This window comes from Macrobrachium nipponense, chromosome 15 (assembly GCF_015104395.2).
Source record: "Macrobrachium nipponense isolate FS-2020 chromosome 15, ASM1510439v2, whole genome shotgun sequence".
Classification (NCBI taxonomy): Eukaryota; Metazoa; Arthropoda; class Malacostraca; order Decapoda; family Palaemonidae; genus Macrobrachium; species Macrobrachium nipponense.
Window position 1 is genome coordinate 34,532,626 of NC_087208.1, and position 27,924 is coordinate 34,560,549.

Sequence of the window (27,924 nt, forward strand, 5' to 3'; positions counted from 1 at the left end):
AGATAACCCTGCAAATAATCCATACAGTGTATTTATTTTAAAAGTATTTAATATTTCTGATTTTATTGAATACCAGACTAATTCTTTCCGCCATAATGCATATGTTCCATGAATACACTAAAAACACCAAGAACGCTTTTGGTAACCGAACCCCACAAAACGCTTTATCACACCACCTCATCAGCTCATTCCCCTTAAACCTCGGCACCTGATCATTCTTAGACACCTCTCTCTATCTCTCTCTTTTTTTTTTTTCCCCCCCCCCTTTCCTCGCTCCTTCCTATTTGAATCTCCTCTATCTCTCTCTCTCTCTCTCTCTCTCTCCTATTTGAATTGTGCTACTATTCCTCTCTCCATCGTCACCACAACTTCTTTGTCCTCGTGCTTCTGTTAGTTCTAAAACCTTATTGTCGCCTACTGATTCTTAGATCTCTTTCCATATTTCCTCCCTCTTCCATTTCTATGGTACTATTCAGTCCTCCCCTTCGCCATCCGCTTATTCTTAGCACTAGTCCTATCTCTCTCTGCTTATTTCAACAGCACTATTATTCCCTATTCTCCTCCTCCTCCTCCTCCTCGAGCCACTTTGACGAAAAAGCAGTTCATGCAGGTGTTATGTCTTCCGGTTCAACCCCCTTATCCCCTCCACATCCCCATCCAATCCCTCCCCCTCACCACCAACCCCACGTTCTACTCAAACCAGCCCACCACCCCCCTCACCCCCAACCCCACTTCTACTCAAAACCACCCACCACCCCCTCACCACTTCTCCTCACCGTAACGCCAACCTCAGTACACTCGCATTTTACAGTCGTTGTCTTCTCAGTACCTGGGCCCCCGAGTCTTCTCTCTTTATGTCTGTTTATAAATACGCTGTTGCTATTCGTCTCCTCTCCTAAGCCTCTGCTTGTTGTCTCTGTCTCCTGTTTTCCGTCTCTGGTGGTGGGCTCCAGTCATCCGTCTCGAACCAATTCACGTGGCGCTTCCAAGCTGAAAAGGGCTGTCTGAATCCTGGTTGAAATTTAGCAGAGTTGTTCTACTTTTTTTTTTTTTTTTTTTTTTTTTTTAAGAATTAGGGTGAGGCGGCAATACAAAATTCTCTCTCTCTCTCTCTCTCCTACATGGTACTAACCTTCAGGTAGTACCACACAGTGCTGGTGTCCTACCGTCGCTTCCATAAAACTTAGCAGATGACTTATCTTATGGTCTTAGCATTAAAGAGAGCCTTCTTCAATAAGGTATATACTGTAATTTGAGATCTCTCTCTCTCTCTCTCTCTCTCTCTCTCTCTCTCTCTCTCTCTCTCTCTCTCTATATATATATATATATATATATATATATATATATATATATATATATATATATATCTTCCCTTCATAGTACTACCTGAAATCAGGCAGTGTTAGTGTACTACCAGCACATCCCAACACACTCACGTACAAAAGCCGTAATTATCTTTTTGCCGGACTACAGGGCTGGTTGGATAGAGCAGGAAGTTTTTCGCTCAAGGGGGGGATGAGACTATACACACACTGAACGTACTCTGGGAGTAGTAATTTCAAGAGAAAGGTACCGGTATGGGGGGTGGGGGTTGGGTGGGAGCTAACTAACCTCCTTGGGAGAAATACCTCAGCCCTCTCTCTCGAACTATTTTATTAATAAAAGCGAGGGATGGATGGATTCGCGCCCCCGTCTCTCACAATAAGAATGAACTGGGTGTACTGTACCCAAGTCTCCTTTCTAATTAAACAATCTTTACGGGTTAAAATTTAATACGTTTTTACATATGCATCATAGCAAAATATCTCATGAACGGTTGAACAAAATATGATGAAACTTCAGTATATTAGTAGGGTGACCTCCTCGAGTTTAGCGTCTTTCGGGGGACCAAATCATCAAGTCTAGATTCTATTTCTCCCTAAACTTAATCAGAACGCCAAAGGAATAGTACTATACCTTACCGGAAAAAATTCAAGTTCTGTTCGTCAATTCCAGAGAAACCTTTGAAACACACGCATCACAAATGGACACAGGCAAAGCAAGTACATTAGAACTCGCCAAGTCTGTCGGGAGGCAAAAAGAGCAGGGAAGAATGAAATCTTAACCCAAAAAGAAGCAAGATCATGAACATATGGCTAAATATCATTTGAATATAACATGCAGTGTTAAAAACCTCCCAATATACAATGGCAATTATTTTGAGAGATAATGTAGGTGCGAACAAATGTTCAGATAAAATACGCTTCCCAGATACCATTTCTAGCACCGAAGAACAAGGGTGAGCATGTGCTTAACAATAGTAGCCACAGGTGTTCAAGATTAAAATAAGCTGAGAGAAATATATCAGAGTACTGCAATGTACACACACAAAATTATAGAAACCTAACAATGGTAAACAAATCAGGGCATTAGTTCGAGTGACCTTGAAGGTACTGGGTAGAGGATAAAGTTCTGTGGTTGGCATTTGGATATCTTGTAAACTTTCGAAGTATTATAACTAAAGCCAATAGTTCCGATCAAATTTCTCTCTCTCTCTCTCTCTCTCTCTCTCTCTCTCTCTCTCTCTCTCTCTCTGTACACACACACACAATGCCTCGTTTCATTATCGTATTCACCTTGCTAATGATAAGTCGTCTCTCTCCAAACACCTGGTTCTTTTCCAACCTGAAATTTGCGTACAATCTCCTCCCAGCTAAACTCTCTTTGGAGCAAGGGGCTCGAACCACAGCCAGCCAAGAAGAGGAAGGAGAGCACTCAAAGAAAACCCAAAAAGTGGTATAAATAGAACTTCAAACACGGGTTTCAAAATTCTAGCGTTGTGCGGCAACTCCCAATGCCTGTATAAACAATCGTTCCGACACACGGTGAATGGAATCGGCTTAAGAAAGTAGTACTGCAGCCTCCGACATTCTTGACCACCTAACACCTAGCAAGAGATAAATGGCAACGTCCAGCACCGACATAAACGACAAAACTCCTGAGACCAGTGAATAAACATCATAAGATTCATAACTGATTCGATAAGGCGGCGAAGAGCGAAGCCAAAAGGGAAGGGATTCAAACGCTCACTCCCAACGGGGTCAGGCAACCAACCATTGGGGGAGAGCAGCAGCAGCAGCAGCAGGCAGCCCGCACGGCAGCGCCAGACCTCTCTCTCTCTCTCTCTCTCTCTCTCTCTCTCTCTGGTCGAACTTCCAGCCAGACCTTCGTTATCTAGAGGAAAATGGATACTGATGAAACTCAACACGATAAGAGGCGTTTACTCTTCCAGCCAAATGAAAGGAAAAGGCAAAGGAATATAAAATACTGAATTGACAATAGAGCTAAGTTATGTATTATACATATAATATATATATATATATATATATATATATATTATATATATATATGTGTGTGTGTGTGTGTGTGTGTGTGTGTGTAAACAATGTGTAGAGAAGGTAGGAGAGAGAGAGATGAGAGAGAGAGAGAGGAGAGAGAGAAACCCCCCAATCTCTGCCTGCTGTGTGTTGGAGATCCGGCGTTAGTGACCTCCACTGCGAGCTTTGTGACCCTTCAGTCTGACCCAACACAAGTCTCGGTCACGCTAAGAGATAAAATACTCTTTTGATAAGTTGATCACGACGGGACCACGTTTGCGAAGGCTGCAAAAAAAGAGAAGCGGGTACTGGGTTAAGGTTGCCATCTCTTAAGAGGGGTCAGCTGGGGTCGAAAGCCTCCTCACAACTTCCAAGTGATCAAAGACGATAAGGTAAAAAAAAGTCTTTGCCGAGTATCGACTGGCAGGCAGTACGGGTTTATAATGAAGAAACACAAACACACGCACACAGAATGTTGTGAATGGCATAGTCCTGTTAATGATCACTCATGTTTGTGTGTGATATATATATATATTATATATATATATATATATCTATATATATATATATATATTAATACTTATATATATATAGATATATATATATATAGATATATATATATATAATTATATATAGGTATAAAAGCCCACGTGGGCTTATACCTTTTATTATACCTTTATTTATGGATTTATCACCGTTCCAAACTTTCGTGACTCAGTTATACACACACATATATAGATATATATATATAGATATATATATATATATATATATATATATATATATATATATATTTGATTTTATCATCATCACATAACCGTGATTCTTATACATATACAATTGTCCTTTAATATCCAATTCGCTCTACCTCGGAATTAATATATTTTCATATGTGAACCTAAGGGGCATTTTTTAGTCGATAATAATTTCGTCCTCTCGTGGGTTCGAACCAGCGCCCAGCGGAGAGAGAGAGAGAGACTAAACAAATATATTCACTTCTTATTTCTGCGACAGTCAATACTGGAAAGTAGTTGAAAATACTTATGAGTACTGCAAGCAGCATTACGCGGACAATACTTAGATACAAATCCAAAGTTTACCTTTTCACACCACAAGTCATTTCATGGGATTACAAACACACGGAGGAAATTTAATGCACCGATCATTATACTGTAACACTACCTCCTGATGTCTCAAATAAACCTATATATTTTTTCACTTCAATACATAAACGAGAATTATGAATTACAAATGCATTTCTCAGAAGTGTCAGAAACTGCATTGCAGAGACCAGAACGATGCACACTGGGTTAAACAGGGAAGAACTAGAGTGGCGTCCAGATTCAAAAACGTATGTGTACTCAATCTGTGCGTTAGGAAACCTGTACAATTCAGGTCTCCAGTATCAACTAGGTATTTGGGGACTGGCCTCAGCTTAGTCTCCACTCTTAGCGATTTTTTTTTCTTAAGTTTCCTCATTCTGTCCTTTGAATACAACAACTCCAATTTTCTCACTTCCTCTCCTCCGTAGGGCGATGTTTTTCATCAAAAAAGATCCTAATTCCGTTTCCTGCCCTAAATACAAAGAAATGTCGACTTGCTAAATTTTTGGACATTTGCACAATTACCTAAACGATGATGGTGTATACGGAATAACAGTAAAGGGACTTCGTGTATATCAACAAGGAACTGGCCAAAGTTTCTACTTAACAGTGTAATTCCACATTACTTAGAACACAATCTATGGATAAACAGATGATCCCACCAGATAAACCTTATCTGACGCTCCAGGATATTACTGTTACAACTGCTGCCGATACGTTATCTTGACTCTAGGACGAGATTTCAATCCTTCACCGTTTGTAGTACAATTAATACGAAGGAATCTATACATCTCCCTTGTAAGTAACTACAAAATAAGATTTCTCCAGTTTCATGTATGGAAAGATTTAGAAACCAACTCAGAATGACCTCTGGTAATCTGTGATGCTTAATTCACTTAAATGTTTTGGTAAATAGTACTTGTGAAGACGCTCGTATCGAACAAAGAACAAAATACACAAGAGAGAGAGAGAGAGAAGAGAGAGAGAGAGAGAGAGAGAAGAGAGAGGTTACCTTTCTTTTCCAGATTCCAATATTCATAAGAGCAAAAAGAAAGAAAAAAAAAGTTCGCAAATTAAATGTGGAAGCAAAAAACACACAAAGGACTTTCTTCTGATGAAACTGCCAAGGTTCCAATCACACTAATAAAATAGGGGGAGTTTGTTATTGCTATCGTGATTTATTCAACGGAAAAAAAACTCACATTCAAAAGACTGCTTCACTCATGTGGAGAGAGAGAGAGAGAGAGAGAGAGAGAGAGAGAGAGAGAGAGAGAGAGATACCACCTAATTAAAGCGAAATTCTATCAATATTCCCAACGCAAGAAAAACGATCTGCCTGTGCGTGCATCCATCAGGAGAGAGAGAGAGAGAGAGAGAGAGAGAGAGAGAGAGAGAGAGAGAGAGAGAGAGAGAGGGTCACGTGCCTTCACATAAGGGGTATAGGCAGCGTACGTGACTTCATCAACGGAAAGGAGATCAGGCTGAGAATAAATTGTAACTGATACGGGGAATGGAAGGGATAAACCAGGTATTGTCAAAACAAGCGTTTCCCCAATGGCTTTGTTAAGATACAAGGCTGCAAGACGCATAAAAGGAATAAGTCACTGCTCCTTTTGCAAGGCGAAAACTCGTCGTTCGTTACTTTTGTTTGTGTGACGATGACAAAAGGCTATTCCTACTACATACATACATCATTCCACAACGGAAGTTATGTCCGTCTGCCTGTCTGTTATTCAATCACGGCCAAACGGCTAGACGGTTTTAAACCAAACAAAAACTAGTGGATATGGCTTTGACCGAGGATGGTTTATAACCAGATTATTGGTTCCTAGGTATAATTTTTATCAATAAATTCATATATACCTCCTAAAATAAAAGTTAAATCAGGATATCTAACGTAGTATACTTTTGCAGCGGCCACGTGGGTAATCATAATAGGCACCCATGCATGAGTTGCCCAAATATTTGAGTATCCTATGGAGATGGTAAGTTTCGAACATCTCAAACCTGAATCATTTGACTGCAACCCAATGTCCGCTATCATTTAAAATACTGACTTAACTGGCAGAATAAAAGCAAATGTAAGAAAAGCCATCGGAGAATTCCGTAACATCTAAAAGCACGCCCGGATTCTATGCAAATGACCTGAGAGACAATACTCAGTCTTGACGCTGGGATAACTTGAGGGACATTACTCCGTTCCTGACGTCTGAATGAAGACATTTATGATGACATTTAAGTTTTTTTTAAGCATCCAAGCTACGGGAGACAGTAAATATGAGGGAAGATGAGCAATTTATGTGCATTACGTCGTATTCACTAAAAATAAAAACATGTCACCATTTTAAAGATATTCTTACAACACAGAGGCACATATAATATTGTTTATATACATAGGGCCAAAGAAATATTCGAATGTAGATATATATATATATATATATATATATATATATATATATATATATATATCAACTAAAAAAATATTTCCATTGTAAAGATAAGCATTTTTAAATAGTATGCCATGTCCACTCAAAAATAAATGCATGAGATATCCATTTTACAGATATTCCTGCAACAAGGAGGCCCATATTATATCATGTACAGAGGGCCATAAAGAAAATACGAAGGAAAAAAATTACAAAAATGTCAGCAAAAGAGAGGCCTATTCAAGGCAGATAATGTACAATTAACAATGATTAAAACGAAGTCTACATTTCAAGATATTTCACGTACTACTAAATTTAGCAAATGAAGTCTTCGCCGTCAAATTTAACAAGAGAAACTATCATCCAGAGTATCATCTACAATGTGCTGATCCCGACCGTGTCTAAAAGCTTCTAATGAATTCCTGGCTATGAAGTGGCTCAAAGATATTAGGTAAACATTCGTGAGGTTATCACGAGATGGCGGCCTGTAAACGAGACAGTTCAAATAATGTTTTACTAACAACTGCCTTCCCCGATATAACACTGTCTTAACCAAATATTTAACATACCTCATCAAATCCCACCAAGGCCATAAAGTAATACATTTACAAATCACGGTGAAACATACATCAAGAGCACGAAAAGATAAGACGTCAATCGGATGAAAGGAGATAGGACTCTATTTTTCAGTCATAAAACCGTGTTTATAGAATTAGCGGAACTCATCTCCCACTTACCTTCAAGTAGGGATTCTAAACAAAGCTAAATCTTTGCAGCAATGATGGGAAGACGCTTATGAAAATGAAATGTATGGGTAAGATAATAAGTGTGTTCAAGCGTAGCCTTTCGTTTCTAACTACCAAGAGAATTAGCTGCTGTTTAAATTACAGAAAATAAACACTGATGTTAACCTAAGCTTACAACGCTGAAGGTCTTATGTGAAGCAACTGAAGTCTAGTAAGTACTTAAGTGTTAGTAGCCTGTCTTTCAACTGAGGTGAAGCTGTGTGTGTCACTGAAAGTGAAGTGTCATCTACTTACCATAATTAATTTGTGTGATCTCTACCATGAATTGAATGTATGGCACCAATCATGCAGAAATATTCTTAACTAATTTCTATTTGTTTTAAATATAATATAATAATAATAAAAATCAAAAGCCTCTTGGCTAAAAACTACAGAATCCCGCGCGGAAAAGAAAGCCCCATTCAAACGCCTTTTAACGGGAAGAAGCTATATGCTTAAAAAGTAGTATACTTTTTGACGCGACTTTTAAATGAGTCTTTCAAAAGGCACCTCTCTTATGGGCTACTACTACAACTGCTCGTCTTTGGCTCAGCTCTCTCATTCTTACCTCCTTGGCTTGGCTGGCACTGGTGGGCTGAGAGACTGAGGAAGAAGAAGACGCGGAGGAGGGATGTTTGGCCACCTGCAAAAACACAAGAGAGAACACTTAGTTCTCAGAGACTTGTTACGGGGAAACACGCCTTCATAAGGTTAATGGAGGAGGAAGCCGCCGGAGTAGCTGCCTTTAATAGTTCGCTTATAATCTCCGGGGGGGGGGGGGGTGGTGGGGGGGGGGGGGGGGGGGGGGGGGGGGGGTTACACAACTGAAGGAAGGAAGGGGAGGGGGGTGTAAAATGTCTTTAATAAATTGTACTTTATGATCTAAAAGAGAAGGATGGTGAAGAGGTGGGCGTCTATTTGTTTGTAGAGAAGAGCGCACGAGTACTTAGTACTTTATAGTCAGTAACATGGGAGGGATGGAGATTACTGTCTTATATGAATTATGAATACATAACATAAAATAAAATGACATATTAATTAAATAAACTTATAATGTAACTCTCACCATAAGGAAAATGGAAAAGTCATAACAAAAATTTTATACTACAAAGAACTTATTCAATATATTTCAATACCGTCTCCATATTTTCACATCAGTGCTAATTCTGACAGTAAAAATATTCAAATTACCTCAAAAAAATAACATATTCAGGTTAAATATTACGAAAAAATATAACACTAATAAAAGAAACACGACAAAGAATGCTTTTCTTTCCCGAAGAGAATACCATACTCTTTTAGAGTTGTTTAATTCCGATTCAACATCACACAGTTGGATACACGCAATTCATAAAACAATTTACCTCCGCTAAATGAGAGCGTAATCACTGCAATGCCGTGATACCGTGTGATCATCAAACGGTGACGATGATGAGAATGACCTGGGAACCAACCTATAAACCCAATCCCATCTAAAAAAAACGACTCTCTCTCTCTCTCTCTCTCTCTCTCTTAATGAAGCTCAGTGCTTCAGTATTACCTCTCTGATAAGGAGTTGTGAATTGTGTACCTGAATGTTGGTCGATGGTATTTTGTTGTTGTTGAGAGAGAGAGAGAGAGAGAGAGAGAGAGAGAGAGAGAGAGAGAGAGAGAGAGAGAGTTGGAATGGTTTAACGTTGGAGGAACGAGGATTATCATCCGTATGCAATTACTTGATAGTATATATTTTGGCGGAATAATATTCTCTCTCTCTCTCTCTCTCTCTCTCTCTCTCTCTCTCTCTCTCTCTCTCTCTCTCCTGAACAATCAACCAACAACTCAGGCACGCAATTCTTAACTTAATTAGAAACAGAAGTGGCCAAAGTTACGGGCAGTATGTTAGAATTATTGCTTTAACGTTAACCCCGACAATCTGGTTTTAATCTCGTGTAAATACAAGTTACAAACTCCTTACGAAGAGTAATTATTACGTAGCAATAATGTATCACTTAATCATCGCATTACATAGATAAGTCGTTACATAACGTAAGTTGAACAATTAACATACCTTGACGTATAAATAAATTCTTATCTACAACAAAATGGAATCACATTACATCAGAAAAATATACCAAACGACACCACCTATACGTACAAACGCTATCAGTATCCATCCATTAAGCAAGGGCCCCATTCTGTGAAGACAAGGTATCACAGACACAAACGGGGGGTTATTACATAGTTGGTATATCAAAGTCCATGTAACTTTATCACAGACTTACGCAGTATGCATTTTCCAACATAAACTTCATCCAACCCCAGTCCATACGCACTCCATCGTCTCGATAACGATTCAATAACTTGAATGCTATTATAAGCAAGACGTTCTACTTTCTTTTGCGTACGATAGTTGTCGCGACTGATCAACATGATCACATAATCCACAAAGCTCCCTGGTGTTATCGAGTTTTGTTTACGGAACTTGCACAACTCGGCGTCTATCTCATTTTGTAAGTAAGCTCACAACACCATCGATGCAAGAAATCTGGACATAGATATCAACAACACTCACTGTTCTCTACCTCTGAACCATTGCCTGTCTCTTGGATAAGATATTTGTCTTCTAAATAGAAATCTATAAAGTCTACTCTTTTGGTTTTATTACGGGCTCCCTTTACTCGATGAGAAAAATAAAAGTGTGAATCTGTACTCTTATCCACGCAGGTAGTATATTTATTTCCCCAGGTCATCATGATTCTGAGATGCGACTTGACTAGGTCACCACTGAACTTGAAACTTCAACACCACCACCAGGCGTCTGCAATAGGAAGCGATCCTTCAGACTGAGGATAAATTCACACATTTACAATGCATTCGTTGAGGATTTTAAGACAATCAACAAAACCCAAGGTGAACAGTAGCTCATGCATGAACGCTGACACGGGCAACACTTGTCGGACAAAGACCTCTCTCTCTCTCTCTCTCTCTCTCTCTCTCTCTCTCTCTCTCTCTCTCTCTCTCTCTCAGAGGACTAGGGAATGGGCGGTATGGGGTGTTGTTCCTGTTGATATAGGCAGATAAGAGATTTGATTTACTGAATCTACAATGGTATGGGAGGCGGAAGGGATTCAAGGTCACTGCACTGCTACTACGTTGAAAAGGACAACATTAATAACAGTGATTTAAAAAAAAAACAGACATAATTAGTAATAGTTATAAAAATATACATCACTAGTGATAGTTTTTAAAAACATATCATTAATAACAGTTATTAAAAAAACTATGAGGTGCCAGGTCAAAGAAGAGCGATCCAAAATGCTAGAGACATTGAATGCCAGTGAGAAAGAAAGAACGTTCTTTCTTGGCAGTTATTATGAGGTGAAATACAATCGGAGAACAAACGTTTCTGGTGACATAAGAATTCCACTTCTTGATTTCGTAGGATGCACAGTGCCCTCTGCATTCGTGTCCACACGCTTGGATGCTGCTCAGTACCACCCCATTACGTCTACCAAATTAAGCAGTGCCATACAGGTGTTCTACTTTTTTTTAAAAAATCACGTAGCACTTCTAGAAAGCCGAGGGGGACCAAAGTGGTGAGTATATCTGTAACCGGTATAAACAACGACGCTCTTAAGTTTCAACAAGATGTTCACGGTATCGACTATGTGTATGATTCTGATCATGTTGAGGCAGACACAAGTCTCCCAGTGTGGCTGAAATAGTGTTTTAACATATGAATGAAGTTTCCTTCTGGGTCAAGATATAAGCAAGATGACGTGATTTCTTTGAAAAAAAAAATGCAATTGTTGTTGTGTGTGTGTGTGAGAGAGAGAGAGAGAGAGAGAGAGAGAGAGAGAGAGAGAGAGAGAGAGAGAGAGAGAGAGAGAGATACCATTATTCATTACAATACAAAAAATACAAACAGAGCAAAACCATTCAATAGCTACCTGTCTCCTTGGTCTGTCTTCAGCAGCATCCCGGGAGGCTCACAGAACATTCAAACGGACTTAACAAAAAAAGGTTACGTGACTGAGCACGAATTCTCACACGGGAAAAAAAAAGGGAGGAATGAAAAGGTCATAAACTCTGGCAGACAAGATAAAAAATGACAACGTAATCAGACCAGTTTTTGTTACAGAACGTATAATTATTTCTACGCCACGTACTTTAAACTGGTCAGGACATCATGCGATAGTGACCCTTCTTCTATGTAAGGATTTCCGATAGAAATAAATGATCAAATATAGCGTGAAAGGCATTTCCTTTGACATATAAACATGAGAAACACATATTTAATGCAATAACAAATGTACACAGAAAATTAAAATTACGCGACCAGTCAAACTAAGAATTCTAAGAGAGAGAGAGAGAGAGAGAGAGAGAGAGAGAGAGAGAGAGAGAGAGAGAGAGAGAGAGAGATTCCAGACACCTTGATTTTCGGAAGCCTCATCGACGTGCCCCATGATGAAAGCAGATGCCATACCCTGGGCTCACTAAGGTCATAATTATAAGCATTTGGTAAGAAAAGGTATCAAAACTTACAATGATTTAAAGAGTAGTACATGAAAATTATTATTGCAATTACTATTCTTATAACTATGGAATGACCCAATCTATGTGCAAACTTTGTTGAAAAGAATAGCATTCTGTATGCCGTGAGTTTATATTTCGCCTTCTCAACTTGGCTTATATGTTTTTTGGTTTCAGCAGGTATCTTACTATTATTATCATTGTTATTATTATCTTCCTCCTTGCTAGGTTTGTATCTCCGAGTCTGGATCCAAGCTGCACCCTGTCTCCTGAGGATCTGACCGACCCACCTCCCTTGTTTTTCCTATTATAAGATTCCAGCACTCTTCTAATTCTACTTGCTGGAGCTACCAAGTACGTTTTCTGGTGGAAGCCAAGTTCCAGGCTTGTGCATCCAATCGTCTCCAGGTTCCTCCTGTGGTCCCTCTGGGTAATATTACTCCCAGAGGTCCCAAGATGACAGGTACTGCTTCTGTCAAGGTTTAGTAGACTACCGCTGGCACGGGCTCCTGCTTTAGAAATCGAAACTTTTCTATCGTTTCTCTGTTTTTGACCTTGACTTCTGCGTTCCACGACATGGGTCAATCTGTCAAAAGACTCTTTCTGTTTCTGGTTTCCTTATTTACCAATCTGGTCTTCGACCCTGCTTAACATGGAGAATTCTTACATCACATTCCCAGAGTAATTCTTTTAAATTCCATTACTTTTTTTTAGGGTATACATCTGTACCACTTATCTGTCGATGGTAGGGTATTTTCCCTGCAAATCTTCCAGCGCATGACCTTGACGACTGCGTCCTGCATTCTCTCGTGTTCACGTTAAGCGAATACTGGGCATTTCACTTATACCGCGGTTGGTGGAACCTTGTCACACTTCCTTCAAGATGTAGTGCCTTATTGATGGCCATCACTCACCATATATTTCTCTCTATGTCTTCTAGGTTCTTCATGTGTACAATACATTATTCTTACGAGGTTCTTATTACTGTATTGATTGACTCCACAACGTTTCCACCAATGAGCTTGGGCGGTAGTAATGTCCTCGTCCTTGACAAATATTTCCTTTTTGTGTTTACTTTCATTTTCTGTCGGTTGGAAGTCAGCCTCCTGGACTCCCTGGTATTTCTTTCAGTCTCCTATATCATAACCACCACAACAACAATAACAATCTACCCTCACTATCACAACAACATCTATCATCACGTCTCAACATAAAAAAATTATGATCACAAAACCAAAATAATAAATATGTATCATCACCATCAACACGACACAAATAATAATTTATCACTTTCACAACAAATATAATAACTTATCATCACTTCCACAACAAAAATAATAACTTATCATCACTTTCCACGAACAAATTATAATAACTTGTTATCATCACTCACAATATACCAATCACTCCCACAAAAAAAACATAATAACATCATCACTTTCACAACAAAAAAAAAATACTAACATCAACTTTCACAACAAATAATAACTGATTCACTTTCCACAACAAAAATAATAACTTATCACCAACACTTTCACAAACACTTAAAAAATAACTTATCCACCAACTAACAACAAAAATAATAACTTATCATCACTTTCACAAAAAAATAATAACTGATCATCACTTTCACAACAAAAATAATAACTTATCACCACTTTCACGACAAAAATAACTTATCACCACTTTCACAACAAAAATAATAAATAACTTATCATCACTTTCACAACAAAAATAACATCACCACTTTCACAACAAAAATAATAACTTATCGTCACTTTCACAACAAAAATAACTAATCATCACTTTCACAACAATAATAATAACTTATCATCACTTTCACAAAAATAACTTATCTTCACTTTCACAAAAAAATAACTTATTATCACTTTCACACCACAAATAATAACTTTTCACTTTCACAACAAAAATAATAACTTATCATTACTTTCACAAAATATAATAACTTATCATCACCTTCACAAAAAAATAACTTATCACCACTTTCACAATAAAAATAACTTATCATCACTTTCACAACAAAAAATAACTTATCACCACTTCCACAAAAAAATAATATCATCACTTTCACAACAAAAATAATAACTTATAATCACTTTCACAACAAAAATAATAACTTATCATCACTTTCACAACAAAAATAAAAACTTATCATCACTTTCACAACAAAAATAATAATTTATCATCACTTCCACAACAAAAATAATAACTAATTAACACACTCACAATAAAAACCATTTCAATTAATCACTACTAAAAATAACAATGTATCATCACTAACACAACGACAAAATAAAAAAATAACAACAACAACAATAATAATGGGCACAGTTTTCCGTGTCGAAAATGATGACAATGGTTGCAGGTTCACAATGATATAGTGTATGTGAGTATATGGTCTTTAATGGATGTTAAAAGCTTTCGAACCTTGCACTGAAGATGAACCTAGTACAAGGTCCGAAAGCTTTTAATATCCATTAAAGACCATATACTCTCATACTATATTATTGTGGACCTGCAACCACCATCAACAACAACAACAATAATAATAATAATTAAAAAATCCTCATAGTAGCACAAGTCTTCAAATGGAGAAACAAATCCACAGTTATGTATAAATGTACAATTATTTAAATTTAAAAACAGTCAGGATAGCTTTCGGGAATCTGTTCGGTTCCCCTTACCAATCTCATAACTGTTGGACTTGTTTCTCCAATAATAATAATAATAATAATAATAATATCATCAACCTCAGAACTATTACCATTCAAACGGAGAAAAGAGGGAAGAGACATAAACGCTGGCAGCACGGGTTGAATGATGCGTGAAGGAGAAAACAAAAGAGAGAAGAGGTCGTTCATGAAAACAGACAACTCTAACGGGAACGACGTTCACCTTTCACGTGATGGTTCCATTCCCTTGACCTTTGGGATATACATACATACATACATATATATATCTCAAGTTTCTGGGATATCCCAAGGGGATCCGGTGGAAGAACTTTCTTTCATGCGATCGTGAATGTTTACAAACCAGCCTAAACTTCCCTTACACACACATCTAGGTATCTGTCTGTCTGTCTATATATAATATATATATAATATATATATATAATATATCTAATATATACATATATATAATATAAATATATATATATATATATATATATTATATATATATATATATATTTAATATATATATATATAGATATATATATATATATATATATAATAATATGATATATATATATATTATATATATTATTATATTTTTTAGTGTCATTATATGTATAACATTGTGTTTTGGTCAGGTTTTGCAATACCAATAATGAAATAGAATTAGCCCAGGGAGGTTTGGGTACAAAGTACTTAGTGTTGATAATAATGAATTTGGTATAGTGTTATGTAAACTCAGGTCCATAAACTGTCTAGCTATATATAATATATATATATATAATATATATATTAGATATATTATAATATATATATATATATATATATATATATATTAGGATATATATTATATAATATATAATAATATTATAGTTATATATTATGGAGGATAAAAGAACCCATAAAACACTATATTTTGACTGTTGCAACCAACCAATTTTTCGTAGCCACCTTGTTCCTTGGTTGCTCCTGATCACAGATAGAAAATGATCGAAATATATGGATGCAACGTCAAAAGAGTGTTTTATGGGTCTTTTATCTTCATATTGTATCTGTTGTATTACAGTAAAAAAGACACCACACACACAGCCACACACACACACACCACACAAGCCACACACACAACACACATATATACATATACTATATATATATACTATAATATATACAATATTAATTATTATATATATATATAGACAGATAGATAGACAGTTTATGGACTGATACATAACACTATACCACATTATTACTACTAAGTACTTTACCCAAACCACTGGGCTAATCTATTTAGTATTAGTATTGCAAAACCTGACCAAAACACGAATGTTATACATATACTGACACAAAAACATCATACGAAATCAAAAGAAATGCCATATATTTTAAGTGTCCAAAATGTTCTTCGTCATCCCTATTTTAAACAATTTGATTTTACAAGTTACCTCGGTGACAATTACCCATCACAGAAAAATAAAAAGTTTGTATAACATCACTCAAATAGCAGTTGAAATAAGTTGTTCATTCTCAATTCTCATCTCGTGCCGAAATTATGGAAGTCAACTGATGTGAGTCGCAGTTAGGGTGCGGAAGAGAGAGAGAGAGAGAGAGAGAGAGAGAGAGAGAGAGAGAGAGAGAGAGAGCATAGCCATCCCCAAAAGGTGAAACATAAGCAATGGATTTCAGACGTTGCTACTTTACCCACTTTACCCGGTTTCATTCATTGTCTCACGTAAACATGACAATAAATGACACAGACACGTCGATTAACTCTATATCAGGTCTGGAAGGTACTTGGCCGCTTAACACTTAGTCTGTATAACCAACCGTGACAACTTACAATTAAAGGCTCCCTGCTGAGTCCATTGAGTGTTCAGGCCCGTGAAAAGATTACGTTCACTAGCATTTTTAAATGAGAAATAAAATAACACTATCCTTGGACTACGCTGGAAGACATACCAATGGGATGGAGGTTCAGGACTACGCTGGGAGACATACTATGGGGATGGAGGTTCAGGACTACGCTGGGAGACATACTATGGGGATGGAGGTTCAAGGAAGAAGAGATGGAAGGACTGTGTGAGAGGAGACTTACATGAGAAGGGAATTGATGAGGCAGAAGCGCAGGATAGAAATAGATGGAAACGGCTCATCCGAAACGGCGACGGCATATAAAAAATGGGAACCAGCTGGGAAGAAGGAATACTTTTGGTAATTCAGTATGATGCAAACCTGATGTAAATAGACTATGGCAACAACAAAATACACTAATGCAAAGAAGGTGAGAATCGTAAAGAAAAATTTGAAGCTCTCGTTATATTATATATAGATATATATTTTGTTATATATATATATATATATATATATATATATATATATATATATATATATATATTTATATATATATATATATATATATATATATATATATATATATATATATATATATATATATATATATATATATATATATATAAAAGGCCACATATTGTATGTAACAAGAATGATGATTAGGTCAATGTATCATACAACGATAAATCACTACGCCAGGAAGTTCATTCCAGCTTGTGATAGCAGTCTTGTATTGAAAGAACCGGAATCCGTGGTTGCTTTCGTGACTGAATTAAAATACCAAAAAGTATATGAATTAAAATCTATATATACTAGGAACAAAAGTTTACCACAAGTGCAGCAACCAGATTTTTTTTTTTAACATAGTTCATACTGTTAACTTGATCATACACCAATGTACGATGGTGGGCTAAGGCAAAATATTTTAGGACCAGATTTAAAGTATATACCTTACATGGAGGGACGCAAAGATTAACAAACTGAATTGCAAGTCTGGGGGGGGGGGGGGGGGGGGATATGTGGCAACGCCGACAGTGACAACCACGCTTCAAATTCTGATCTGACTGTAGACCTGCGTGTTTAATGCTTCGTCCAAATGCATACCATTAAAACGGGAGAACCTCGACGAGGTAATTCTCATTCCACTCGGGCGAAACTATTCTCAGGATATTCATAAGTCTCTCTCTCTCTCTCTCTCTCTCTCTCTCCTCTCTCTCTCTCTCTCTCTCTCTCTCTCTCTGTATGTATGTTTATCTGTTGCATGTGACCGCTACTACCGCCCAGTGGTTGGACGCTCAATTACTACCCTGGACACGACATAAAATTTTAAAAGCTTTTCTGTAGGCTGACTGGGTAAGCTAGTTTTACTGCGATCACCTACACAGAATAATGCATCATCATCTAGAACCTATTACGCTATGAGTACTTGATATAAATGCTGGACGTGACATTTACTAATAACTTATAGGCAACATATATATATATATATATAATATATATATATATATATATATATATATATATATATATATATATATATATATAAATAATTTTAATGTCTTCACTACCAAATACACTATAGATAGATATTTTATTGACCATTCTCCACAGAAACATCAAATACAATATTATGAAATTACACAACGGTCCAAATACATAAACTCGATTCACAAGTTACATTTCCTAAACAGGGAAAAAGAAAACTAAAAAGAACTGTATTCAAAACAAATGGCAACAATAATATTAATTTTTTAAATAACACAAAAGAGATCATATCGAGAGCTGTTTAGAATATCCAATTCTACATCACATTGCAACAATAATATAGACTAATAAACATCACACATTCAGATTAGACAGGAAATGCATTAAAATTGTAACACAAAATGAAGTCAGCTGGGCGAGGCACAATGAGAGAGTCTGCATCTTATTATTTGAAAACCTTCAAAATTAAGCTTGCGATATGACCTCCACCCCTCTTCAAGGCGAATCTAGTTAATATAACATGAGGTTAATATTGCATGAACTTATACAATAGACGTTAGCGACTTGTGACGTCTAAGATCATGGAATTCCTACAGTCGATATATAATTATTGATAAACAATCAACAAAAAAATGAATTCAAAGGCAAGTTTTAGATGCACAGGAAGACTGCCATAACTAATACTTGCAATAACAAAACTAACACTCATAAGAAAGAAAGGCAACAACAACAACAATAATAATAGTAATAATAATAATAATAATAATAATAATAATAATAATAATAATAATAATAATAATAATAATAATAATAATAATAATAATATAAGCCATAAACACATGGGCAGTGCCAGTAATCAGATACAGCGCAGGAATAGTGGAATGGACGAAGGCAGAACTCCGCAGCATAGATCAGAAAACCAGGAAACATATGACAATACACAAAGCACTACACCCAAGAGCAAATACGGACAGACTATACATAACACGAAAGGAAGGAGGGAGAGGACTACTAAGTATAGAGGACTGCGTCAACATCGAGAACAGAGCACTGGGGCAATATCTGAAAACCAGTGAAGACGAGTGGCTAAAGAGTGCATGGGAAGAAGGACTAATAAAAGTAGACGAAGACCCAGAAATATACAGACAGGAGAATGACAAACAGAACAGAGGACTGGCACAACAAACCAATGCACGGACAATACATGAGACAGACTAAAGAACAAGCCAGCGATGACACATGGCAATGGCTACGGAGGGAAGAGCTAAAGAAGGAAACTGAAGGAATGATAACAGCGGCACAAGATCAGGCCCTAAGAACCAGATATGTTCAAAGAACGATAGACGGAAATAACATATCTCCCATGTGTAGGAAGTGCAATACGAAAAATGAAACCATAAACCACATAGCAAGCGAATGCCCGGCCCGTTGATTGACAAAGTCAAGAAGAAAGTATCACTCATTGATGTCGCAATACCATGGGACACCAGAGTTGAAGAGAAAGAGAGGGAAAAAATGTTTAAGTATCAAGATCTGAAAATAGAAATAAGAAGGATATGGGAAATGCCAGTGGAAATCGTACCCATAATCATAGGAGCACTAGGCACGATCCAGAGATCCCTGCAAAGGAATCTAGAAAAACTAGACGCTGAAGTAGCTCCAGGACTCATGCAGAAGAGTGTGATCCTAGAAACGGCGCACATAGTAAGAAAAGTGATGGACTCCTAAGGAGGCAGGATGCAACCCGGAACCCCACACTATAAATACCACCCAGTCGAATCGGAGGACTGTGATAGAGCAAAAAAATAAAAAATAAATTAATAATAATAATAATTTTGGTTCAATAGCAGAAATCCCCTGAATGAAAACACAAAAAACGGAAAAACAAACAACAGCAAATAATAATAATAATAATAATAATAATAATAATAATAATAATAATATCACCTGCCTACCAATAATGTGGAAGTTACTAACAGGTATCATCAGTGAAAGGCTATACAACTACCTAGAGGAGACAAACACCATCCCCCACCAACAGAAAGGCTGCAGAAGGAAGTGTAGGGGCACAAAAGACCAGCTCCTGATAGACAAAATGGTAATGAGGAACAGTAGGAGAAGGAAAACCAACCTAAGCATGGCATGGATAGACTATAAGAAAGCCTTCGACATGATACCACACACATGGCTAATAGAATGCCTGAAAATATATGGGGCAGAGGAAAATATCATCAGCTTCCTCAAAAATACAATGCGCATGAACTGGGAAATACCAATACTTACAAGCTCTGGAATAAGACTAGCAGAGGTTAATATCAGGAGAGGGATCTTCCAGGGCGACTCACTGTCCCCACTACTCTTCGTAGTAGCCATGATTCCCATGACAAAAGTACTACAGAAGATGGATGCCGGGTACCAACTCAAGAAAAGAGGCAACAAAATCAACCATCTGGATGTTCATGGACGACATCAAGCTGTATGGTAAGAGCATCAAGGAAATAGATACCCTAATCCAGACTGTAAGGATTGTATCTGGGGACATCAGGATGGAGTTTGGAATAGAAAAATGCGCCTTAGTCAACATACAAAAAGGCAAAGTAACGAGAACTGAAGGGATAAAGCTACCAGATGGGAGCAACATCAAACACATAGATGAGACAGGATACAAATACCTGGGAATAATGGAAGGAGGAGATATAAAACACCAAGAGATGAAGGACACGATCAGGAAAGAATATATGCAGAGACTCAAGGCGATACTCAAGTCAAAACTCAACGCCGGAAATATGATAAAAGCACCTAAACACATGGGCAGTGCCAGTAATCAGATACAGCGCAGGAATAGTGGATATGGACGAAGGCAGAACTCCGCAGCATTGATCAGAAAACCAGGAAACAAATGACAATACACAAAGCACTACACCCAAGAGCAAATACGGACAGACTATACATAACACGAAAGGAAAGAGGGAGAGGGACTACTAAGTATAGAGGACTGCGTCAACATCGAAAACAGAGCACTGGGGCAATATCTGAAAACCAGTGAAGACGAGTGGCTAAAGGGTGCATGGGAAGAAGGACTAATAAAAGTAGACGAAGACCCAGAAATATACAGAGACAGGAGAAAGACAGAAAGAACAGAGGACTGGCACAACAAACCAATGCACGGACAATACATGAGACAGACTAAAGAACTAGCCAGCGATGACAATTGGCAATGGCTACAGAGGGGAGAGCTCAAGAAGGAAACTGAAGGAATGATAACAGCGGCAAAAGATCAGGCCCTAAGAACCAGATATGTTCAAAGTACGATAGACGGAAATAACATCTCTCCCATATGTAGGAAGTGCAATACGAAAAATGAAACCATAAACCACATAGCAAGTGAATGTCCGGCACTTGCACAGAACCAGTACAAAAAGAGGCATGATTCGGTGGCAAAAGCCCTCCACTGGAGCCTGTGCAAGAAACATCAACTACCTTGCAGTAATAAGTGGTACGAGCACCAACCTGAAGGAGTGATAGAAAACGATCAGGCAAAGATCCTCTGGGGACTATGGTATCAGAACGGATAGGGTGATACGTGCAAACAGACCAGACGTGACGTTGATTGACAAAGTCAAGAAGAAAGTATCACTCATTGATGTCGCAATACCATGGGACACCAGAGTTGAAGAGAAAGAGAGGGAAAAATTGGGGATAAGTATCAAGATCTGAAAATAGAAATAAGAAGGATATGGGATATGCCAGTGGAAATCGTATCCATAATCATAGGAGCACTAGGACGACACGATCCCAGATCCCTGAAAAGGAATCTAGAAAAAAACTAGACGCTGAAGTAGCTCCAGGACTCATGCAGAAGAGTGTGATCCTAGAAACGGCACACATAGTAAGAAAAGTGATGGACTCCTAAGGAGGCAGGATGCAACCCGGAACCCCACACTATAAATACCACCCAGTCGAATTGGAGGACTGTGATAGAGCAAACAAAAAAACAAAAAAAAAAAAAAAAAAAAATCAAAAAATAATAATCATAATAATAATAATAATAATAATAATAATAATAATAATAGTGTATGCTGGAAGCAGACCTTCTTTTCAAACAAGTTTTATTAAAAATAATGGCAGAATTCACAGAATTGATTTTGTACAATATTCTTCCAATTCTCCTTATGATTTGCCTTTCTGGCACGCTGGTATTATAAAGCAGCTGTCCAATATTCATCGTGAATATTGGACTGCTGCTTTATAATACCAGCGTGCCAGAAAGGCAAATCATAAGGAGAATTGGAAGAATATTGTACAAAATCAATTCTGTGAATTCTGCCATTATTTTTAATAAAATAATAATAATAATAATAATAATAATTAACAATAATAATAATAATAATAATAAACTAATTGAAAACGTCGACGACGTTGCTAGGGATTAGGTTCGGAAGAAGAAGGAGGAGGAGAAGAACTAAGAAAAGAATCTACTGCTCTAAATATATAGCAAAAGGGGCACCAGGCGTACAAATTGCATCAGAACTGGTCATTTGCACCACTAATGCGAATATCAGAACAATGAGAGAAAGAATACTCAACTAAGTGGTAATTCGTCCTGAGAGTTTAATTTTTCCCTTTATATATATATACTATATAAATAAGTATATATATTTTAATTATTAATATATATATATAATATATAATACACCCCACACCAACACCACAACATATATATATATATATCTAATAATATATATATATATAATATATATATATATATATATATATATATAGGCACTTCTGCCATTCATTTTCTGTGGTATTTGCTTATATATTATATATATATATATATATATAGATCATTATAGTATATCTATCTATATATATATAGAGTATCGATACACTATATATATATATATATTATGATATATATATATATATATATATACCTATATAATAAAATGAGTCCGAATAAACGCCAAAATATAGAATGTAAGTACTATATTTTGGCGTTTTTATGGGCTCTTTTATTAGGTGGAATTCTGTTGAAACTGAACATTTATACCAGTCACGAATGCGTGTGTGCGTGCATATGTGTGTGTGTCTGAAATATTAACTCTCCGGAGTCCGAAGTCGCTTTCCGGTCCTTCCTTACTGACTTCCCCAGGAAGATTCCCGAAGCAGTTGGATTCGAAGTCAAAATATATATCCTCATCTCCCCCCCCCCCCCCCCCCCCTTCTTCAATTCCTCAGAATTACTGGGCTTTTTCTGTTTCTAAGGCAACAACTGCCAGGTAGGCCAGAGTAACCAGCAAAAATGTTGAACTTTACGCAGTTAAATAATTGTTTTGTGAAATTCTTACTGGACTCACTCCTCTTCGCAGGACTAGTGTTTATATCTCTTAGCGGTGGAGTCCAAGCATTTGGACTAGGTTATTTCTTTCGCTTATTGGCCTTAGTCCTCTTCGGAGGACTATTGTTTATTTCTCTTAACGATGAAGTCCAAGAAGTTGGACGTGATCATTTGCCACGGAAAAATATGAACTTGGCAGTGGACGGAAACTGTCCTAAAGAACGCGTGGAAGTAGATGAAATCGCCAGGAAGCCGAAGAACAAGAGGGAGATAAAGGAAGAACTCTGTGGACAGGCGCAGCAGAAGAAAGGCGATAATACCCTCTCGCGGATTTTCCATTTCGTGAAGGAGAAGTTTGTGAAAAAGAAGGCTTCTTCCAAAGCGAGAATATCCGACGACAACAGATTGGATTGCGAGAATCAAAACCGTCTGCTGAGGGAGTGGAATCAGGTCTTGATCAAACAAAATATAGATCAGGCCCTTCAACTAGAGGCTCTAATAAAACAAAACAGAGATCAAGCCCTTGAAATAGAAGCTCTGAAAGCTAGGAACAACGACCTGGGCTTCGAAAAAGATGAGCTCATAGTCGAGTTGTCCTGGAGGGAGCTAGAAATCGAGGAATTGGAAGAAGCTCTTCTGCTGGAGATACGCGAGAATCAGTCTCTCCGGTCGAAGATCATAGCCCAGGAGTCCTCTACAAAAATGCGTGGAAAAGGAAGTAAATATACAGATTTGTTGCGAGAAATGAGAAGACTAAGAGAGGACCACGAAAGACTGAAAGAGGACCATGAGCAACTCCAGAAGGTGGTCCTCAATGAGAAGAAAGAGGAAGGAGGGAGGAAAGAGAAAGAGGGAAATGAAGGAAGAAAGGAAAACGAGGACTTGGGGGATTGGGCCAGCTACTTTGGCAGGAGTACGAAACGCTGGATTCCTATTCTAGACTGGGACTGGTGGGATAAAGACAGCAGCTGTTATGGTCCAGACTCGGACTCGGACTGGGCTACAGACTGGAGTTATGGTCTGTTCCCGGAATCTGAGAGACGGAGCACAAGTTCAAGACCTCATCGTCGGAGTCAGTGGAGAAAAAATCGGGAAGAGTGAGAAAAAAATGATAATAAATGGAGAGATATTCGGCATCAGAGGATAATAAATCAAGCCAGGCTGGATAGGTTACTGGAATCTGAGAGAACGAGCACAAGTTCAAGAACTCATCGTCGGCATCAGTGGAGAAAAAATCGGGAAGAGTGGAGAAAAAATGATAATACATGGAGAGAAATTCGGCACCAGAGGATAATAAATCAATCCTGGCTTGATTTATTATCTTCAGAGGACTCTGAAGAAACTGGAAAAACTGGAGAAAGATCAAAGGTGAAGAAGAGGATGTGGCACGACTTACCGAGGATGGAAAAGAGACGTCTCTTACTTAGGTTCTGGCTACTTAGGGCCTGGCTAGTGTATGGCCCCTTTCCTTTTCCGATAATCACTCTTTTTCCCAATCTTCCCCAAAAAGATAAGGCGGGTGATGAGACGCGTGTACATACAGAGAAAATTCCGAAACTGCAGGTGATGCCTGAACCACTGAGGTCGCAGTAGCTTCAATGGCTGTTTGGTGGGCAGGTGGAAGAACTCTTGGCGAGAGTCAGTGCTGGTGATATCCCCCCATCTCATTGGATGCAAGAATTCTCACTGGTTAGAGTCAACAGCCAACACTTCCTCGGAGGCAAGAAGACCAGCACTCAGATGAGAGTAATTCGGAGGCAGGAGGAACAGCTCTCAGATGAGAGCCAGAAGTAATTCGGAGGCAGGAGGAACAACTCTCAAATGAGAGTCAACAGTAATTTTGAGACAGGAGGACCAGCTATCAGGATGAGAGCAAACAGTAATTCGGAGGCAGGAGGACCAGCTCTCAAATGAGAGTCAACAGGAATTTGGAGGCAGGAGGACAAGCTCTCAGGATGAGAGCCAACAGTAATTCGGAGGCAGGAGGACCAGCTCTCAGGATGAGAGCCAATGGCCAGGGATCTTCCCAACCACCTGGTCTGGCAGAGGAACTCTTACCCAGCAAGAGCCAACGGATGACCTCTCAGGCCGAGAGACACGCCAAAAGGCCTCCAGAAGGATACCAGAGGGACACCAGAAGATGATTCTATTGGAATAATCTAGAAGACCGGCTATGCAGAAAGAAGGAACTTTTCCTTCAAGTATGCTATGTCCCTTGATGAAGACTTCTAATAGAAGATCTCTGTCAAAGCGGGCAAATAGTCGGATATCTAGATCTATTCTTACAGATATCTTCCTTCTGGTAATTCTGTTTGGAATAATCTAGAAGACCGGCTCTGCAGAAAGAAGGAAACTTTTCCTTCAAGTATGCTATGTCCCTTGATGAAAGACTAATAGAAGATCTCTGTCAAAGCGGGCAAATAGTCGGATATCTAGATCTATTCTTACAGATATCTTCCTTCTGGTAATTCTGTTGGAATAATCTAGAAGACCGGCTCTGCAGAAAGAAGGAACTTTTCCTTCAAGTATGCTATGTCCCTTGATGAAGACTTCTAATAGAAGATCTCTGTCAAAAGCGGCAAATAGTCGGAATATCTAGATCTATTCTTAGATATCTTCCTTCTGGTAATTCTGTTGGGAATAAGCTAGAAGACCAAGCTCTGCAGAAAAAGAAGGAACTTTCCTTCAAGTATGCTTATGTCCCTTGATGAAGACTTCTAATAGAAGATCTCTGTCAAAGCGGGCAAATAGTCGGATATCTAGATCTATTCTTACAGTATCTTCCTTCTGGTAATTCTGTTGGAATAATCTAGAAGACCGTCTCTGCAGAAAGAAAGGAACTTTTTCTTCAAAGTATGCTATGTCCCTTGATGAAGTCTTCTAATAGAAGATCTCTGTTCAAAGCGGGCTAAAATAGTCGGATATCTAGATCTATGTTCTTGCAGATATCCTCCCTTATGGTAATTCTTGTTGGAATAATCTAGAAGAACCGGCTCTGCAGAAAAAAGGGCAACTTTTCCTTCAAGTAATGCTATGTCCCTTTGATTGAACGACCCTTCTAACAGAAGATCGCTGTCACAAAGCGGGCAAATAGTCGGAATTATCTAGATCTATTCTTACAGACATCCTTCCTTCTGTTAATTCTGTTGGAATAATCTAGAAGAAAGACCGGCTCTGCAGAAAGAAGGGAACAGTTTCCTTCCAAGTAGGCTATGTCCCCTTGATGAAGACTTCTCAATAGAAGATCTCTGTCAAGCCAGGCAAATAGTTCGGATATCTCAGTCTATTCTTACTGAGATCTTCCCTTCTGGTAATTCTGTTTGGTCTAATAATCTAGAAGACTGGCTTCTGCAGAAAGAAGGAACTTTTTCCTTCAAGTTATGCTATGTCCATTGATGAAGACTTCTAATAGAAGATCTCTGTCAAAGCGGGCAAATAGTCGGATATCTAGATCTATTCTTACAGATTATCTTCCTTCTGGTATCTGTTGGAATAATCTAGAAGACGGCTCTGAAGAAAGAAAAAGGAATTTTTCCTTCAAGCATGCTATGTCCCTTGATGAAGACTTCTAACAGAAGATCCTCTGTCAAAGCGGGCAAATAGTCTGATATCTAGATCTATTCTTACAATATAAAATTCCCTTCCGGTAATTCAGTTGGAATGATCTAGAAGACGGGCTCTGCTGAAGAAGGAAGTTCCTCGGAGGCAGGAGTACCAGCTCTCAGATGAGAGTAATTCGGAGGCAGGAGGACCAGCTCTCAGGATGAGAGCAAACAAAAATTCAGAGGCAGGAGGACCAGCTCTCAGGATGAGAGGCAACAGTAATTCGGAGGCAGGAGGACCAGCTCTCAGGATGAGAGCCAATGACCAGGGATCTTCCCAACCACCTGGTCTGGCAGAGGAACTCTTACCAAGCAAGAGCCAACGGTTGACCTCTAAGTCCGAGAGAGACACCAAAAGGCCTCCAGAAGGATACCAGAGGGACACCAGAAGATGATTCTATTGGAATAATCTAGAAGACCGGCTATGCAGAAAGAAGGAACTTTTCCTTCGATTATGCTATGTCCCTTGATGAAGACTTCTAATAGAATATCTCTGGCAAAGCGGGCAAATAGTCAGATATCTAAATCTATTCTTGCAGATATCTTCCTTCTGGTAATTTTGTTGGAATAATCTAGAAGACCGGCTCTGCAGAAAGAAGGAACTTTTCTTTCAAGTATGCTATGTCCCTTGATGAAGACTTCTAATAGAAGATCTCTGTCAAAGCGGGCAAATAGTCGGATATCTAGATCTATTCTTACAGATATCTTCCTTCTGGTAATTCTGTTGGAATAATCTAGAAGACTGGCTCTGCAGAAAGAAGGAACTTTTCTTT

At 38.1% G+C, this 27,924-nt stretch overlaps 1 protein-coding gene across 2 annotated transcripts in view; it reads right to left on the minus strand.

Annotated features, from left to right (window-relative positions):
* LOC135227078 (mitogen-activated protein kinase kinase kinase 1-like) overlaps positions 1–27,924 on the minus strand; it is a 147,457-nt gene that overhangs the window by 81,293 nt on the left and 38,240 nt on the right. For both annotated transcript variants that reach the window (XM_064266911.1, XM_064266910.1), the window contains exon 2: positions 8,239–8,313. In XM_064266911.1, the coding sequence (XP_064122981.1) occupies positions 8,239–8,313 (75 nt within the window). The remainder of the gene's footprint in view (positions 1–8,238; positions 8,314–27,924) is intronic.